This window comes from Chrysochloris asiatica, unplaced genomic scaffold (genome assembly GCF_000296735.1).
Source record: "Chrysochloris asiatica unplaced genomic scaffold, ChrAsi1.0 scaffold00003, whole genome shotgun sequence".
Taxonomy (NCBI): Eukaryota; Metazoa; Chordata; class Mammalia; order Afrosoricida; family Chrysochloridae; genus Chrysochloris; species Chrysochloris asiatica.
This window is the reverse complement of record NW_006408521.1, coordinates 11,645,073-11,664,338: the sequence shown is the minus strand read 5'-3', so window position 1 is coordinate 11,664,338 and position 19,266 is coordinate 11,645,073. Positions and strand designations below refer to the sequence as shown.

General features: G+C 40.3%; 1 protein-coding gene across 1 annotated transcript in view; it reads left to right on the top strand.

The window, feature by feature from the left end:
* The first annotated feature begins 10,693 nt into the window (after positions 1–10,693).
* Positions 10,694–19,266, top strand: part of ATAD1 (ATPase family, AAA domain containing 1) — a 57,020-nt gene continuing 48,447 nt past the window's right edge. The window contains exon 1 of the mRNA XM_006831117.1: positions 10,694–10,858. Coding sequence (XP_006831180.1) covers positions 10,697–10,858 — 162 coding nt within the window. The 5' untranslated portion in view covers positions 10,694–10,696. The remainder of the gene's footprint in view (positions 10,859–19,266) is intronic.

Below are 19,266 nucleotides of genomic sequence, written 5' to 3'. Positions count from 1 at the left end.
ACAGTGAATAAGGAAGACTGTAGAAGAATTCATGAATTTGAGTTATGGTGTTGGAAAATAATATTAAAAGTTCCAAGGACTGCTAGAAGAACAAACAAATCTGTGTTAGAAGTACAGCCAGCATGCTCCTTAGTAGTCAGGATGACGAAACTTGGTCTCTGACACTTTAGATAGTGAGAGGAACCAGTCTCTGGAGAAGGACATCATGCTAGGTAAAGTGGAGGATCCACAAAAAAGAACAGCAACGAGATGGATTGGCACAGTGGCAGCAGCAATGGGCTCAAGTTTACCAATGATTGTGAGATTCATTCTGTAGTAATTAGGGTTACTCACTATTAGTCAGAACCAAGTCGATGGCACCTAAGAACAACTATAGTTCCAATGAACTTTTGCCACTTATTAGATAGTTCAAGGAGCTCTGGTAGCATAGTGGGTTACAAGTTGGACTATTAACTTCAGGTCAGCAGTCCAAATCTACCAGCAGCTCCACAGGAGAAAGATGGGAATTTCTGCTCCCATAAAGACTCACAGCCTCAGAAATCCAATAATAGGGTTGTTGTGAGCAGTTACATGAACTTAGAAAAGTTAATCTCTCTAAACTCTTAATTTTTCCCCATCTATAAAAAGGAAATAATCCAAGAACCTGGATTATATGAAGAAGAAAGTGGCATCAGGTTTGAAAGAAGACTCATTAACACACTGCAATATGCAGATGATAAAAAGCAGATTAGCTGGAAATGAAGAGGGCTTTAAGTACTTACTGATGAAAATTAAAGAATACTGCCTTCAGTACAATATGCATCTTAATATAAAGAAAATGAAAATATTCATGAATGGACCATGAATAACATCATGATTAACAGAGAAAAGATTGATGCTGTCAAATACTTCATTTTGCTTGGATCCACAATCAATGTTCATGGAAGCAGCAGTCAAGAAATCAAAAGATCCCACTAGAAATGACAAGCAGACAAGCTACAGCAACAGAAGATACATCTTCAAAGAAAGAAAGAGTAGCAAGAAAAACCGAAAACAAGAATGGCAGTATGATTGGTTGCTACAAGAATAATCAACTTTTTCACTGAGAAGCCATCAAGACAAGCCATCAAGTCCCTTCAGGACAACCCCCCCTTCCAAGACTGAAACTCTAAGGGAACACATGAGCAGGCATGTAAGCTTGTTGACAACCACATTGGTCTACTAGTGAGTGGGAGAGGGGGAAAGGCAGCAGTGAAGAAATGGGCTGAGTTTAACCACGTTCCCTAGACTCCCATTGACCTGAAGATGAGAGAGAGAAGAGGAAGGGCTGGTTGGTGCAAAGTGTGGTAAGACCTGGGGGTTCCTGAGCCCATGGACGAGGACATAGCCATGGAGGGCTAGAGCTGAGCGTGAAGCATCCAGTTGATATGAAGTGAGGGAAGACGCACAAGAACAGCCAAACTTGCAGATAATAGTACCCATTTGACCTAGCTTTGATGGCTTGATAATCAGAACTCGACTTTGTTGTTAGGTACCATCGAGTCAGTACTGACTCATAACAACCTTATGCATAGCAGAATTAAATAATGCCCAATCCTGGGCCAACCATCAATGCTGCCACTTGGCTAATCCATCTCGTTGGGGTCTTCCTCTTTTTCTCTGACCCTCCGTCTTACCAAACATGACATCCTTCTCCAGCGACTGGTCCTTCCTGACAATATGTCCGATGTATGAGACACGAAGTTTGGCCATCCTTGCCTCTAAGGAGCACTCTGGCTGCACTTATTCCAAAACAGATCTATCTATTGGTCCTTTTGGCAGCCCATGGCACTTTCAATGTTCTCCTCCAACAGCATAACTCAAAAGCATCAATTTTTCTACGGTCTTCCTTATTCACTGTCTAGCTTTCACATGCATATGAGGTTATTGAAAATACCATGGCTTACTTAGATCAGGTGCATCTTACTCCTCAAGCTGACATCTTTGCTCTTGAACACTTTTAGGACATCTTGTATAGCAGATTTGCCTAATGCAATATGTCATTTGATTTCTTGACTGCTGCTTCTGTGAGTGTTGATAGTTGATCCAAGAAGAATGAAGTCCTTGACAACTTCAATCTTTTCTCCGTTGATAAGAATGTTGTTTATTGGTCCAGTGGTGAGGATTTTTGTTTTCTTTACATTGAGATGTAATCCATACCGAAGGCTGTGCTCTTTGATCTTCATCAGTAAATGTTTTAAGTCCTCTTCACTTTCAGCAAGCAAGGTTGTATCGTCTGCATATTGCAGGTTGTTAATGAGTCTTCCTCCAATCCTGATGCCAAATTAAGGAAGATTAAAAAAAATTTTTTTCTGATAAAGGAAATGAGGGTAAATTGCTATAATTTGAAGAACTTGACCTATACTCATGGAGGTAGTAGCTCAAAATACCAACAGAGAGGCTCAAAATACCAACAGAGAGGGAAGGAGTCTTCACATCAAGTATCAATCCTATCCCCTCTGTATACAGGGTAGATAGGGATGGGCAACTTAGATATTGGCTACCTAAAATGAGAAGGCAATAAATGCACAAAATGACTGGCTTATAAGTATTCAAGAGAGAGTTTAGTTTAAGAGTGTGTGTGGGAAGATAGTGTCCCCACTGAATAGTTTTCATTTTGTCTAGATGGGTCTGTTGAAAAGAGATGAGGATAAGATTCTTATGATTCAATAGTGAGTAATTGTTATCATGACTAATTGTGATTGTCACAACTGTAAAGGTAGAAGTTTCGTAACAAAAATGGGGAGTAGTTAATCTTACAGTCTAGAAACAGAGGACCCTAGGACCATCAAGGGAGAAGATCATGAGCGGGATGCAGAGCCATATCTGGAGAAGAAGTGACACCACAGATGGAGGCAGAGATGGGGACATGGAGAGAGGGAGCAGCTAAGGACTCCAAATTCATGGAAAGAGAGGGACTGAGAGCTGGTGGCCAGGAGGCAGGCTCGCTGAATGTGCATTTTGGTTGTTTAAAATTAGTATATATTCCTGAGTGTTTTGTGTACATCTCCTCATCTCTACCCGCACCCCCCAAAAAGAAAAAACAGAGGGAATTAAAGCAAATACTGTTGAATATTGATACGCTGAGGTGATTGTAAGCATTGCAATGAAACAATGATGTAAAGCCAATGTTCTCCCATGTAAACTATCACTCAGTTCACAACAAAATAAAAGGATATTTTGCATCAGGAAAATCTGCTGCAAAAGACATCTTTAAAATGTTACAGCGCAAAGATGTCTGTTCCAACTCATGGCATTTTCAATGGCCTCATATGCATAGGAAAGTTACACAATGAATACAAAAGATCTTATAAGAATACATGCATTTGAATTATGGTGTTGGCAAAGAATACTGCAAGTACCATGGATTGCCAGAAACTACTCTATGTTGGAAGAAATATGGCCCAAATTCTCCTTAGAAGTGAAGATGGTGAAATTTTGTTTCGTACGTTGGACATTTAAGGAGGGACCCATCCCGGGAGAAGGGCATCACGTTTGATTAAATGGTGGTTGCTGTTGTTAAGTGTCGTCCAGTTAGTTCTCACTTATGGTGACCATGTACATGTATAGGGTTTCCAAGGAGTAGCTGGTGGGTTTGAACCATTAACCTTGTGATTAGCAGTCCAGTGCTTATGCTACAGTGCCACACCAACAACTTATAGTGATCCTGTATAGGGTTTCCAAGGAGCTGCTGGTGGGTTTGAATCACCAACCTTGTGGCTAGCAGTCCAGTGCTTATTATCATACAGTGCCATACCAGGATAGCGGGTGGTGTCGTTGTTAAGTGCTAGTAAAGTGGAAGGTCTACAAAAAAGAGGAAGACCCTCTCCCCGCAACCACTGACAGCGACAGTGGATTCAGACGTAAGAACAATTGTGACGATCGCACAGGAATGGATTGTCTTTCCTTCTGTTGTACATAGATGACTATGAGGCTGAACAGACTCAGTGGCACTTAGCAACCACAACATAAAAATGAAGAGGACAATGGCTAATTTAGAGGATTGTTTTAAGAGGATTTTAGGCTATGGATGTAAAGCACATCACAGCATACTGTCTGCTATATAGTAGACATCAATTAAATGTAACTAGTCCCCTCACCACAGTAGTAAAAGCTTGTAACAACAGTGGTGCTGTTGTTAAGCGCTGTTGACTCAGTTTTGACTCCTGTATAGAGTTTCTGAGAAGTTGTAACAAAAGTTGTTTTTGCTGTTAAGTGCTGTTGTCGGGGGTTCTGATACTTTAAATATTTAAGGGAGCAGAAAGTCTCATCTTTCTCCTGTGGAGTGGCTGGTATGCTGGAACCACTAAACTTTGGTTAGCACTACAGTGCTTCTCCTACAGAACTACCACATTGAAGATAACAAAGCTTGTTGTTGTTAAGAGCAGTAGTGTTGGTTCTGACTCATAGTGATTCTGTATAGGGTTTCCATGAAGTGGCTGGTGAGTATGAACTGCTCATCTTGTGATTCAAACTGACAATGTAGTCTAGTGCTTTACCCCACAGCACCACACTAGGACTTCCATAACAAAGATGGCATTTGCCAAACTCTTTTGAGGTTGCAAAATTCTTTAGCCACTGCCATGCATTAATTTGTGTCCTCCCAAAATATGTTACATTGGCCAGGCCATGATTGTCTGTGGTTTGGTAGGTTTGTAATGATGCAATTTGGCAGTTATGTGATGATGCAATCATCCTTATGATGTAAGCTGATGTGATCAGCCAATCACTTGTAAGGAGATTGTAATACCCTTACTCAGATCATAGACTTGATTTGATGTAATGTGGCCTAGGAGGAAGGACCTCAGTTAACATTAAGGAAAAAGGATCAGGAGCAGAGCAGGCCTTATCTCTACACTGAGAATCTTCTCGACCCAGGGATAGATAGATGCTAAGACACATGTAGATCTCCAAGACATGCAGGATCCTGAGATACTGAAAGGAGACCTACAGAGAGAAAAAGCCTTCTCTTAGAAACGGACGCTCTAAATTCAGAAATCTAGCCTCTTAAACTGAGGGAATAGACTTCTGTTTGTTAAAGCCATCCACTTACGGTATTTCTATAGCAAACTATTACTTCATAGTCTTACCACCTTTAGCTGAAGGAAGAGATACTTCTAATACTCTTCTGGGGACAGTGTCTAATGTCATTTGACCCCTTGGCAATTCAGGAAGCTCTGGCATCCAGGTTTGTTTGTTGTCTTGCGACTTCTCATGTCTCATGGTTCCTTCTGGAAAGGGGAAGGGTAAGTGGAAAAGCGGAGTCACTGGAACGCAAAACCTGTTAGCAGGTGCCCGACCGAGTTAAGGCCTGTGTCTGCTCTCAGTAGTTTTGACTACATCATCTTTAGGCGCCGCTCCCAGGTGTTTGTGAGCGCAGAGATGGGGGAGGAGAGTGAGCTCATTCTGGAAACGTGAAGGCAGATGGTAAGAGATGGGGGAGAGGGTGAGGGGAAAAGGTAGTGGCCATGAACGTCGACGCTTTAGCTAAAGGACAGACAGAGTAGCAGTGAGATTTTACTGGGGGGAAAGGGACGGGAAACTAAAGGTCTGGGAACAATTTATTGGCAAGGGACAAATGTCCGCTCGGGGCATTTTCCTCCACTCCAAGGTTCCCGATTTGTCAGGACAGCACCCAGAGGCCGAAAGTAGAGCAGGGACTTTATGTGAAAATGATTTCCCCAGTGCGATTTCTGAGACAGGCGCTAAACTCAGAGGCTGAACAATCAACGCCGGCAAAAAGGCAGGTTTTTCACAGAGCCGCACCGCAGCAGGTATTCTAACCCACTTCGCCCAGCTCCGTCCCACTCCACCCCACCCCGCAGCCGTTTCTAAACCCGGAAACGCACCCCAATCGCGTTGATCAACCGTGGATCGCGCAGGCTCCGTGCGAGGCGCGGGCTTCCGCCGGAAGTGTTCTCTCCCAGGGGGAATTTCCTTCCTGTGCTAGGCGGGCTGAAATCTCCGACTGCTTCTGTTTCTGCCCTGGGGTGAATAGCGGGTTTCCGCAGGGCCTCGTGAGACGGCTGCAGAATCCCGCAGAACGGTCTCAAGGACTGCCTGGATCCGGTAAGCCGAATCGGAAAGGTCACTTCGCTCTCTTCTTACGCCCCACCTCAGTGCCGCCACCCAGCGACCCGCAGCCCTTACGGTGAAGCGGATTAACCTCCAAGGGCGTACCGGGCCTCGTCATGGCTTCCAGGCAGTCCTGGGCCCTGAGGTATCCGGCAGCACTGCCCCAGACTTTTGCTATACCCGAGGGAATGTCTGTAGGTAGCTAGGCCTTGGAGTTGTCCCGGACGACCCCAGATCCAGGGTCGTAGGCAGAGCCGGGGAAAGAACTGGGTCTGATTGTCGGGCAGGCGCTGGCTGCTACCACCTTGAGCAGAAGTGGAGGGTTCTCTAGGTGTGGGCACGCTTTCGCAGAGGATGGCGATGTTAATAATATAATACCCTGTCCTCTGTGTGAAAATAGGCAGACTTTCATTGTCATGGACGTAAAGGACCACTATGTATGCTAAACGGACTTAATGCATGAAAATCCCTGGATAAAACACTGCCCAGTAAACGGAGAGAAAGGCTGTAGATTGAACACTATATTCTCTGTCTTTAACTTGTCAATAAATTGCTCATTGACGTAGTACGGTTTCAAACTTTCCCCCGCTGCTTCGGAGCACTCTTTAAAGTCAAACTATCTGCTATCAGGCAGGCATTAACAACGAAAAACCCTGAAGATTTACACTATGATGTGCCCGGGAGGTGTATCTTTTATAGTCGGCAAAATATTACTCTCACTGTGTACCTATCCTTTCTCCCAAATATGTGTTGTCTATATTTAGGAAAGACATCAAGGGACAGAGTGAGGTTTAAGTGTTTTAATTATAGTGTTTTGCGATATTTCTTAGTTGTACGAGAGAGCTTCAGAATGTTCGTGGAAAATGGCGTTGAAAGATAATGACATTTTCCCAGTGTTGTTTTTTGAAGCCCCCATGCATGTGTTTGTGTGTCTGTTTTGTGAGTCCTAATGTTTCTACAAGATTGAAACCCATTCCCACCGGTGATATGTATATGTAGCTTTTGTTGTGTATTCTGCTGTAATCATAATACTTTAATAGTGTTGTTACTGTAAAGACCTTACAGTCTAAGTGTATCACACCATAGGGTTGATAGATGAGTTGTGAAATAAGGTTGCATGCTGCCAAAACAAGTGTAAGTTTCTGTTTCGTTTCAGGATTTTGAAGTCACTTTAAAAGAAAGTACTGTTTTAGAAGTGGACCTTTAGTCTAGCATATTGTATTGCGGTTGGTAATTTCAGAATAGGAAAATATATGGTAGTCAAAATTAAAAATTATATTGTTGGCTGGATTAAAAATTGCCCCTATTTGGCTGGATTATACTCCTAATCCCCCTAATAGTTGTTCAGTGAAGATCCAGTAGATGGCAGTTTTAGCAATACCAAAATAAACTTTAAATAAATGAAAGTGTTTTACTGGAGTATCACAAGTTTTCACAGAACTCTTAAGTCAGCAAACCTCTACTGTGCCTATTCACATCACACATTCCAACTGCATTCTCAGATTTACTCTGTTGGAATAATGGCACAAAGAACTCAATTTTTCGCTTCCTGTTAAAGATGGACTATCATATAACCCATTTTTAGAACACCATGCTGATGGAAGAAAGCACATTTGCTTTTATAAGTGAGAAAGATTTCAAGTGGCTTCTCCCTTTTATCACCATTAAAAATAAAAATACAATATAATTGTGCTGTGTTTTCCATGACTAGAGGAATTATATCTTAGGCATTTTTCAGACCAGTAAACAGTAGCTATCATTTGAGGGTGTTTCAAGACATTTACGAAAAAAACTCCATGATCTTTTCATTGCGTTTTCAACAAACTTTCAAAGCTTCCTAGTATGTATAAGGGGTCATGGTGTGGTGCTTGCTGTAGGATATGCACTGGGCTACTAACTGCAAGGTTGGCTGTTAAAACCTACTAGCCGCTCCTGGAAAACCTTATACAGGATCACTATGAGATGGAACAGATGGAAGGAACTTAACAACAGCTGTATGTATAAAGTACTTTATTAAATGAATTAAATCATTTAACATGCTTAGGACAAAGTTTATCTTTGGAGTGAAAGCTCTATTATTTAGTTCAGTTTAAGTGAAATAAAATATGATTGTGAAGGGACAAGTGTGGAACCCTTGACTTCTCTTGGAAAAGCTTCAAAAGTCTATCTAGCAGCAACTCTGTTGCAGTGGCTGAATGGGAGTTAGTTACAATTCATCTGTTCAACTGATAATTAATGAATGGCCATTTGTGTTCTGTGTCAGTTACAAAGATGGATCAAATATAAATCCTGTTGGTATGGATTTAAATTTTAGTTGGTTAGAATGGATGATAAAAAAAAAGACATTTTGTAATGTAATAAGGTCTAAATAAATAATATACAGCATTGATGTGATCTGAAAGGTTTGGCAGAGCAAACAAAGCTGATTTTTGAAATTTGGATGGGATTTGAGTAATCATAGATGAATGGGAGATAAAGTCCATTCAGAGTACCAGATACATGTGGCATTTTCAGATGACAATTGAGGGTTCCCTTTGGGAAGAGGTAGGCAATAAAATGCTGAAAAGTGGCTTTGGGGGGGGGGCTAGAAGGATAATCTTGAATGCTTGGGAATTTATCCTGTAAATAAAAGGAACTCTTCGGGGCTAGGGAGGAGTATGTTTCTTGATTGGTGTGTGTGTGTGGTGTTTATAATAGAAATTAATGTGCTCTGGTGGCACAGTGGTTAAGTGCTTGCTTGCTAACCACATGGTTGGTTTGAAACTACCTGGTGATAACGAGGGTGACAAAAATTGGTGATTTGTTCCCATAAAAATGACAGCTTAGGAAAACCTGTAGGGCAGTTCTGCTACTCACAGGGTTCCTGTGAGTTAGCATTGACTCCTTGGCATGCAGCAATCAATATAAGAGGAATTAAAGTATTGTTGGAGCTATTCCAGAGAGTTGTTGTTAAGTGCCACTGACTCGGTTTCGACTCATACTAACCCAGTATAGGGTTTCCAAGGAGCGACTGGTGAGTTTGAACTGCTTACCTTGTGGTTCAAACCAACCTTGTGGTCTTGCACTTATTCTATAGCACCACACCAGAGAGAGGGAGTTGAAATCAGTCTGTAGTTGTGTAGTAGCCATGGTGGTGCTACTATGTCATGGAGTTGGTTCCGACTTGTAGTGATCCTGTATAGGGTTTCCAAGTGTAAATCTTTATGGGAGCAGAAAGCCTCACCTTTTTCCTGTAGTAGCAGTGAGAAACAAAGAATTAATTTCAGAGCTAGATGCTCTGGATATTAGTTTATACAGCACCTAGTTTTACTTGTTGTTGAGCCATCTACATAGTCTGAAAGGTTTTCACATGAATGCAAAAAATAGAATTGTTTTTTCTTTCTTATATCCCATAGCATTCAGCATAGTCTTGTGCCATCAGAGTATAATAGTACTTGATATCTCCTAGAATGTGATAATTGTATCATTCCTAACAAACTTACTGCCTTGGATAGTTGTTGCCTTTGATAATGTCTCTGCATGCTTCTTGAAAGCCTAACCTGTGGTTAATATAGCTGCTCAGGGATAAATGTAAAGGTAGGCACCTTTTCCCCCTCTCTGTTTTGGGTGTCTAAGTTCACAGTTTGAATTTGATTTCACTGTCAGAAATTGCCTGGGATATACTATACTTAATAGAAGAAACTTACCATCTTTGTAAAGTATTTCATTGTTGGGCTGACTTTCTTCAATTTGATTAATATTATAATTATTATTTTTCTAGACTCTGAAACAAGCTGCTTTAAAGAGTAATTGTTTTTAGGTGCTGTTGAGTCAGTTTCACCTCACAGCGGCCACTTGACTAACAGAACAAAACACTGCCAGATCCTCACTAGCCTCACAGTTGTTGCAGTATGTGAGTCCCACGTTGCAGCCACTGTGTCAATCCATCTCACTGAGTGTTCCTCCTTTTTTCACTGATCCTCTCCTCTACCAAACATGATGACCTCCGGGACTAGTCCTTCTTGCAGTATGTCCAAAGTATGAGAGACAACATCTCACCTCCTCACTGCTCTGGAGCATTTTGATTACTTCCAACACACATGTGTTTATTGTTCTGGGATTCTATAGTCTATTCAATATTCTTCATCAACCATATTTTAAAGGCAGATTGGCTGTATTTTTAAAATAGAATTATTCTTATGTAAGTTCTTAAGGACGTTCATTAAAAATTATAGTGCTATATCAACTTGAATTACTAATCTGCCCCTCCAAGTATTCCAAAGAATGCTTTAAATATATTTGTTTAATTACATTTAAAAATACATTTCTTATTAAAATGAAACATTATTAAGGTGAGTAACAGTGAATGAGTCGGAATTGACTTGATGACAATGGGTAATACTGAATTTGACTGGAAGTTAGTTTTTTTTGCTAGTTTGATTTACTTCAGGAGAAAGATGAGGCTTTTTGCTTCGGTAAAGATTTACAGCCTCAGCAACCCTACGTAGGATTGCTGTGATTCGCAACTGACTCGCTACCACGTAACAACAACTTTTGATTTTAATGAATGTACTCATAATTTAGTGACATTTTTGCTTGTTTCTTAAGGTTAACAACAATCAAGATGGTACATGCTGAAGCCTTTTCTCGTCCCTTGAGTCGGAATGAAGTTGTGGGTTTAATTTTTCGTTTGACAATATTTGGTGCAGTAACATACTTTACTATCAAATGGATGGTAGATGCAATTGATCCAACCAGAAAACAAAAAGTAGAAGCTCAAAAACAGGTATGCTTGAAATGCTTGAAGATCATTTTTCTTGTGACTAACAAATATTTTCCCACAAAACTTAACAATGTAGTAGAATTGTAAACTAATGAGAAGTTACATAAGAGTAATGTGACGATGTCTTTAGGTATATCACGCTTAATTGTTCTGTTAAAAGTATTGTAGTTTATCAAGGTGTTTTTAACTATACTCATAGCGTCTTATCAGAAAAAGAAAGTGATAAACAATAAAGAGTATTTTGTTTTGAATATCCTTATTAGAATATTTTTATTAGTTTATAAATTAAGGAAATCAAGGTACAATTTTTCAACACAATAAGATCTTTCCTCAATAATTATATACATTTCACTTTGAATGATATTTGAAATGTGGATGATGCTGAAAATCAATCTTGGACACAATTTGAAAACAAAAATGAATTGTATTAATGAATTACTAAAAATGCTGGTAATTATTAATGTAAGTTATAGTTTTTATTTTTGCATCTGCTGCTCTTAATCATAGTGACCCTATGCACACAGAAACACTACCTGGTCCAATGCCATGGTCACAGTTTTTGTTAACATTTAAGCCCATTCCTACTGCACTGTGCCAGTCCTTCACATGCTGTTCTTCTTCTTCACTGACCCTCCACTTTACCCAGCATGATGTCATTCTCCAGGGACTAGTCCCTCCTGATAATATGTCTGAAGTATGAGAGACTAAGTCTCACCATCCTGGCTTCTAAGAACCATTCTGGATGTACTTCTTCCAGCATAGATCATTTATTCTTCTGGAAGTCCATGGTATAGTCAATATTCTTCTCCAACATCAGAACCCAAATGCATCAATTCTTTTTTGGTCTTCCTTACTCACTGTCCAACTTTCACATGCATATGAAGTTATTAAAAATACCGTGACTTGGGTCAGGCTCAGTTTAGTCCTCAAACTGACATCTTTTGAATACTTTAAAGAGGTCCTGTGCAGGAGATTCGCTTAATGCAATACATTGTTTGATTTCTTGACTGCTGTGCTTCCATGAAGGTTGATTGTAGCCCAAACAAAATGAAGTCTTGATAACTTCAGTCTTTTCTCTATCATCATTTTTGTTTTCTTTACGTTGAGGTGCAATCCATACAGAAGATGGTACTCTTTAATCTTCATCAATAAGTACTTTTAAGTTCTCTTCACATTTAGCAAGCAAGGTTGTATCATCTGCATATCACAGTTTGTTAATAAATCTTCCTCCAATCCTGATGCCATGTTTTTCTTCATATAATCCAACTTTGCAGATTATTTGCTTAGCACACAGATTGAATAAATATGGTTAAAAAATACAGCATTGGCCCACACTTTTCCTGATTTTAAATCTTTTATTATCCCCTTAAAGAGCTCTGGTAGCGTAGTGGTTACAAGTCGGGCTGCTAACCTTAAGGTTAGAAGTTTGAAACTACCAGCAGTTCTGCCAGAGAAAAATGAGTCGTTGTGTTCCCATAAAGTTTTACAGCTTCGGAACCCCTATACAAGGTCACTATGAGTCGGAACAGACTCAAGGGCATATAACCACCACCACCAGTATCCGTTTGTTCTGTTTGAACGACTGCTTCTTCATGGATGTACAGGTTCCTCATGAGCACAATCAAGTATTCTGGAATCATTCTTCGCAATGTTATCCAGAGCTTGTCATGATCCACACAGTTGAGACCCTTTATACAGTCAGTAAAGCACAAATAATTCTGACATTCTATGTTTTCAGCCAAGATCCATCTGATGTCAGCAGTGTGATATCCGTAGCTCACCTCCTCGCCTGAATCCGACTTGAGTTTCTGACAGTTCCCTGTCAATGTATTGTTGCAGCTGGTTTTGAATTATCTTCAAATGATATTATTAGATGATTTCCACATTCTATTGAGTCACCTCTCTTTGGAATGGGCACAAGTTGGTTGGCTAGGTAGCTGGCTTCCAGATTTCTTGGCATAGATATGAGTGAGCGCTTGGAGTACTACATTAGTTTGTTGAAAGGTTTCAATTTGTTTTGCCCAGACCTTTAGTGTAGCTTGGGCTTCTTCCTTCAGTTACTACCTTTTCTTGGTCGTATGTTACCTCTTGAAATGATTAAACATCAACCATTTCTTTATGCTACAGTGACTATGTGTATACCTTCCGTCTTGTGATGCTTACTGAATCATTCAGTATCTTGTCTGTTCAATATGGCACGTTGAATATTGCTTGATTTAAAAAAAATTTCTTGGGTTCTTTCAGCTTGAGAAATTCTGAGCATGTTTTTCCCTTTTGGTTTTCTAATGTCAGGTCTATGTACATTGCATTATAACACTTGTCTTGAGCTGCCCTTTGAAATGTTTTATGTTCAGCTCTTTTCCTCCTCATTTCTTCCATTTGCTTCAGCATATCTACTTTGGAGACCAAGTTTCAGAGTCTCCTATGACATCAACTATGTCTTCTTTATGACCTTTTGTTTTGTTCCCTGTGTGATGTTCTTGATGTCATCCTATGACTCTTCTGGTCTTCGGTCATTAATGTCTAATGCATCAAAGCTGTTCTTGAGATGATCTCTAAATTCAATTGGGATATGTTCAACGTCTAAATTCAATTGGGATATGTTCAATGTCATATTTTGGCTCTCATGGACTTGTTTTAATTTTCTTAGGCTTCAGTGTGAATTTGCATAATAAGCAATTAATGGTCTGTTCAGCAGTTGGCCCCTGGCTTAGTTTTAGCTGATGATATGGAGCTTTTCCTCCATGTCTTCTAACAGATGTAGTCAATTTGATTCCTCGTTGTTAAGTGACATCGAGTCAGTTCCGACTAAGGAGTCCACATTCTGGTGGGTTATGTTCCAGGCTCTATCTTGGCTCTCGTGAACTTGATTGTATTTTCTTCAGCTTCAGCCTGAAGTTACATATGAACAGTTGATGGTGTGTTCCACAGTCGGCTCTTGGCCTAGTTTTGGCTGATGATATTGCCTGATCTCCTCCACTGTCTCTTCCCAAAGATGTAGTCAGTTTCATTCCTCATTAGGATGATATATTTGTTTGCATCTGTACTTGGAGTATAGTGAATTATTTGTATATTGTCTTTCTAGCCTTAATTTTCTAACTTGCACAAAATGATTGGATGGGACTACACAAATGAGATCCTGTGGTCCACCAAGAGGATTGGACAACCTGCCAGTAATACAAATAAATGGCTTGAAACCCTTGAAGGGGATAGGTGAGCATGCAGATAAGGCATACAGAACCCTTGTTAAAAATTGGTCAGATTTGCCACCCCGCTAGATTAAAAAAAACAATCCCAGAGAGCAAGAAGAGGAGACCTCACCACCATCAAGAAGAGCTGGTGTGGAGCATGTCCATCGAACCTGTGTCCTTGCACCTTGAACCTCCTAGACCCAGGAGATAGAGCTGTAGCACTGGACACTACCAGAAGCTGTGACAGAGAAACAGCAGTGACAGAGCCAGGAGACCTGTGCACAATGGAGTGGTGAGCTTCCCTGCCACATAGCAAGGTGGCTACAGTAGGCTTGCTGGCCCATGATGTGAGAGAGCTATCCCAGAGTGAGAGAGCTGGGTAGGAGGCTTGTTGGAATGGGATACCTCAAAGCACTGTTTAGCAGAACTAAACAGCTTTATAACACTTGCTCCGGGCAGGGCAGAGCCCAGGTGAAGTGGCCCAAAGAGAGAGTTGCTTGAGTGCATATCTTAGAAGAAGCTGTCTTGATTTAATAACTGTATCCTTAGTTATTCCTGGTCCTGGAGTGTGACCTGTCATTACTCCAGCCCTATAATTGTGATTGTGAGTATTGTCTATAAGTTCTGTGTGGTCACTGCAACAAATTACTAAATTCAGGAGAGAAGTTACAGAGTACCATGTGAGGGAGGCTGGTTGTCAGAATTGGTTAAAAGGGTAGAGAGAGAAAGTATGTCTGACCTCTGACCTCCACCTCATAGGAACCAGCTTTGGGCTGATATTGATCTTGAGTCTCTCTCCCATGAATTTAAATGAGGAAGTCTGATGCTGCCCTGCCATTTTTATGCTATTCCTGAAAAAATGTCTTTAAATAGCCTCAGAATGTTCTGACTTTTTGATGCTTATATTCATGAATTTTAGATTTCTCTTGAGAGCAAATACTTGGTGTAATGTTATTGTTAAGTGCTTTCAAATCGGTTCTGAGCCATCGTTGTTATTATTGTGCCGTGGAGTCGGTTCCGACCCATAGCGACCCTGCACAGGGTTTCCGAGACTTGCTGAGATAGCCTCATCTTTCTCCCGTGGAACAGCTGGTAGTTTTGAACTGCTGGCCCTGAGATTAGCAGCCTGATTCATAACCATTATATTACCAGAGCTCCTACTTATCCTGTATAGAGTTTCTGAGGAGCGGCTGGTCAGCTTGAACCGCTGACCTTGCATTTCAAAGCGACTTTGTAGTCAGCACATGAACTCACAGTGCACTAAGGGTAAAAGTGGAGTCCTGGTGTAACACTCTAGGGTAAGCACTAGACTGCTAACTGGAAGGTTGGTGGTTCAAACCCACCAGCCGTTCCTCAGGAAACTCTATACAGGATTACTATGAGTTGAAACTGACTTGATGGTATGTAACTACAGCGAAAAGAATAAAAGATGGACAAATCTTATTCTTTTAAAATGCTACAGATTAGTGTGAGAAATAAATGACTGCTGAACATTGTTCATCTAACTCTTACGTCATACAAAATGAAAGCTAGTCTCATAAGTATTGCAGCAAGTATAGATCTGAAAAATAATTTGGACAGTTTTGAACTTATAGTTCCTGAAATTTGATTGTAATGGTTGACTGAAAGCCTAGGTTGTATTATATCAGTCAAATTCATAACTTTACAGGAAGTTTGACCGGTCTAATTTAAAAAAAAAAAAAAAAGCAAGCTAATTTGATTAAAAAAAAAAAGTTAATTTGATTAAACAGTTTGTCCACTTGAGTGTTTACATTGGCCAAACGAAGTTTCATAGATAACTTCTTTTCCACCTTAATCTTAAAAGTCAGTTTAACTCTAAGGTTAGAATATTAATCAGTTGTATCATTTTAAGTATCTTTAAAAGCAGAGATTTGACTTTTAAAGGGTAATTTTTCTGTTTTCCCCTCTCTGGTTATTTTGAGCTCTGGGGTCGCACATGTTGTGTGCTGTCGAGTTGGTCTGACTCATAGTGACCCTGTATAGGGTTTCCAAGGAAGACCTGGTGGATTTGAACTGTGGACCTGTGGTTGCCAGTTTAGGCTTATCCTACAGTGCCACACCAGGATTTGGGCCACACATGTAGAAGATTTTAAGTAATCTATGAATAGAATGTAATCATTACGCCAATTATTGAAAATTGCCTGTGCAGTAGTATTCTAAAAATAGTCAGGTATGTGAAGTATTAGATACCAAGTCATCTCTCATAGTGCCTATTGTTGTTGTTGTTAAGTACCATGGAGTCGGTTCCAACTCATAGTGACCCTGCACAGAGTTTCTGAGGCTGTAAATCTTTACGGGAGCAGAAAGCCTCATCTTTTTCCTGTGGAAGGGTTAGTAGTTTCGGACTGCCGACCTTTAGGTTAGCAGCCCGATTCGTAACCACTACGCTACCAGAGCTCTTTCATAATGCCTATGGTTGGGGAAAATTGAAATATTTCATATTATGTAGTATAATACCAAGTGTGGTGCTGTAGGATCAGCACTAGACTGCGAAACACAAGCTTGGAAGTTTAAACCCACCAGCTGCTCCTTGGAAACCCGAGACAGGTGGGAGCAATAGCACTTAACAAGAACAACAACAGTATCAAGTAGTGTATTCTGGTTGTCTTAGTGGGTCATATAGATAGTTAACGATGGCATTTTAAAGAAAGGGACATTCATCAGTGATTGAGGCAATTGAGGATGGCTCTAGGTTAGTAAAGGAAAATTTTATAGTAGAAAGAAAATTAAGAGCATGCTAAGGATAGGGATAATGAAACCTGTTAAAGGGACAGTACACAGACTAGTCTGGTAAGAGTTTTATGTAACTAACAAGTGGTCTCTTGAATGAGAGGTAAGGAACTAAATGTCTGATAAAGAGTCCTGAGTATAAAGTCGGTGAACAGGACTCTGCTTTTTCTTTTCTCAATGTTTTGTTTATTGGTAGATGGACAGGTTCGTAAGAATTATAATAGTTCAAAAAGTACATTATCAACTGAGAAAAGGAAAAAGATTTTATATTTGTTTCTACTATCAATCTCTTAGGTTGACAGGAATATGGAAAATAAAAATATCTATATGGCTGGTGGGAATATAAATTAGTTACAACCATTTTGAAAGAGTGACAGCTATTGAAGTTGGGAATAGCATAGAAAGGAAATAATCAGAAAATGTGGGAGTTGCTGGGAGTAGTGAATACAATTAGAAAGTGCTTCAGATAATTTGGCTGTACTCTTCCTCATTTTATCTCCCACTCTCTGGAGAATCACTTGTGTCAAGTCACCCAAGCCAAAGGAGGAGAAGGTTACAAAAGAGAATTAATTATAAATGTTACAGAACAGCTGAGGAGAAAAAAGGTCGTGTAAAATATGATCTAACAAAGTGACCAGTGAAATGTGTGACCGGAGAATAATTAAGCTGGGAGAGCTCAGTTTCCTTTCAGTGGGAGCAGCAAGCATAATTTGATTATAGCCTGGTCATTTGAGAGTTTGCTGGGGGAATAGTAAAGAATAAAAAGGAAAAGGCTAGTGGAGAAGGAGGAGCAGGAAAGATTGTATAGTAGATGGCAGAAGAATCAGGAAGGGTTGGAATCAGTAGTTACAATAATGTCTTAGATGGAGTTGTTTTACTCTCGATAACATGAAGGTTAAAATTCAGATTCAGGAATGGTCAGGGCATATTTCTTCGATCAGGACAGCCTCTCTCTCAGCTATGCCTGTAGACATGTCTCTCTGACCTCTAGCCTGGCTGCCACCCTGCTCAGGCAAATATTACAAAGCTCTTATAACTCTGTTGATGAAGTAACCAGAGGCATCCCACTCTGCCAGCAGGTTTCCTGCCCAAAGGTGCACAGTTTACGTTGCAGATCTCCTGGCTGCCACTGCTCCATTTCTGATGTCACAGCTGTGTCTTAGGTTGAGGAGGCTAAGCGAAGGGATCTCTGGTATAAGTGAGCTGCGACACTCCTGGCTTTTCTTTCTTGATAGTAATGAGGTTCCTCTTACCTGCCTCTGAGATGGGTCCTTTTTAAGCCTAACAGAATGGTGAAACTGACCAATGCCCATATTAGGGTTCTTATTTGCATAGTCCCACCCCCACAATGGTGCCATATTCATATTTACATTGTCATCAAACTTGGGTCACAAGTACTTTACATTTGCATAGTTCTACTGGTTATTTTATGGGAGTTTGTGTGTGAAACTTGGAAACTTGGGTTAACATAAAGGCACCCTACAATGGCTACACATAATGTTGTTCAATTCTTCTCTGCACCAGTTTCTAATCTCCCTTGACAGGTAAATGCTTTCACCCCACTTGTTCCTGATTTCTTCTTCACAAGAAAGGAGGCTCTTCTTACTCTTGATTTTTCTCATTCTGCAGCCCACAGTAAGCTGCCTAGTGAGAAAAAAACTGAAGGAAAGCTGGTCACAACTGTCCTGTCCTGGCTGTTAGGGGTTTTGTTGTCACCAAAACGTAACTTGTTGTTTCTAAGTGCTGTTGATGTTGAGTTGGTTCTGACTCATAGTGACCCTGTGTAGGGTTTCCAAGAAGCACCGCTGGTGGGTTTGAACTTCGTGGTTAGCAGTCCAGTACTTATCCTACAGTATGACACCAGGACTCAGAAATTAGCCAGTTGTTAAGTGACAAGTTATTTCTGACTCAGCTACCCCATATAGGGTTTTTGAGGAGCAGCTGGTGGGTTTGAACTGCCAGCCTTGTGATTCATAGTCCTATAGCGCCACACCAGGAGTACCAAAAAATTAGCATAGTGCTTACAAAAACAAATCACTTGTGGGAGGGAGGGGAGGGAGTAAAGCAGCTGATAAATATAGGTAGATGGCATGCTTGATGTAAAGATACTGTATTGTACCTGGAAATAAGTTACACACTTGGAATTATATCATGAAACACCTCCTATATGACACACAGGAAAACATACACATAATTACAAGATTCACTTTGTACAAAGACAAGAAGTTTCACACATTCATACTTCTGTGATGCACCCCCTCATTCAAGACCCTGTAAATCGTGTGATTTGGTACCACCAAATGTTTCTTCAGTTATCACCATTTATATGGGGACTCCAAAAAGTTTAGCATGCCATTATCTTTTTTTTTTTTTATTATTTAAGGTTTTTATTGTGGATTGAGTGAAAGTTTACAGGGCACATCATCAGTTTCACATTCAACAATTCATATAACTTGTTTCATTACATTG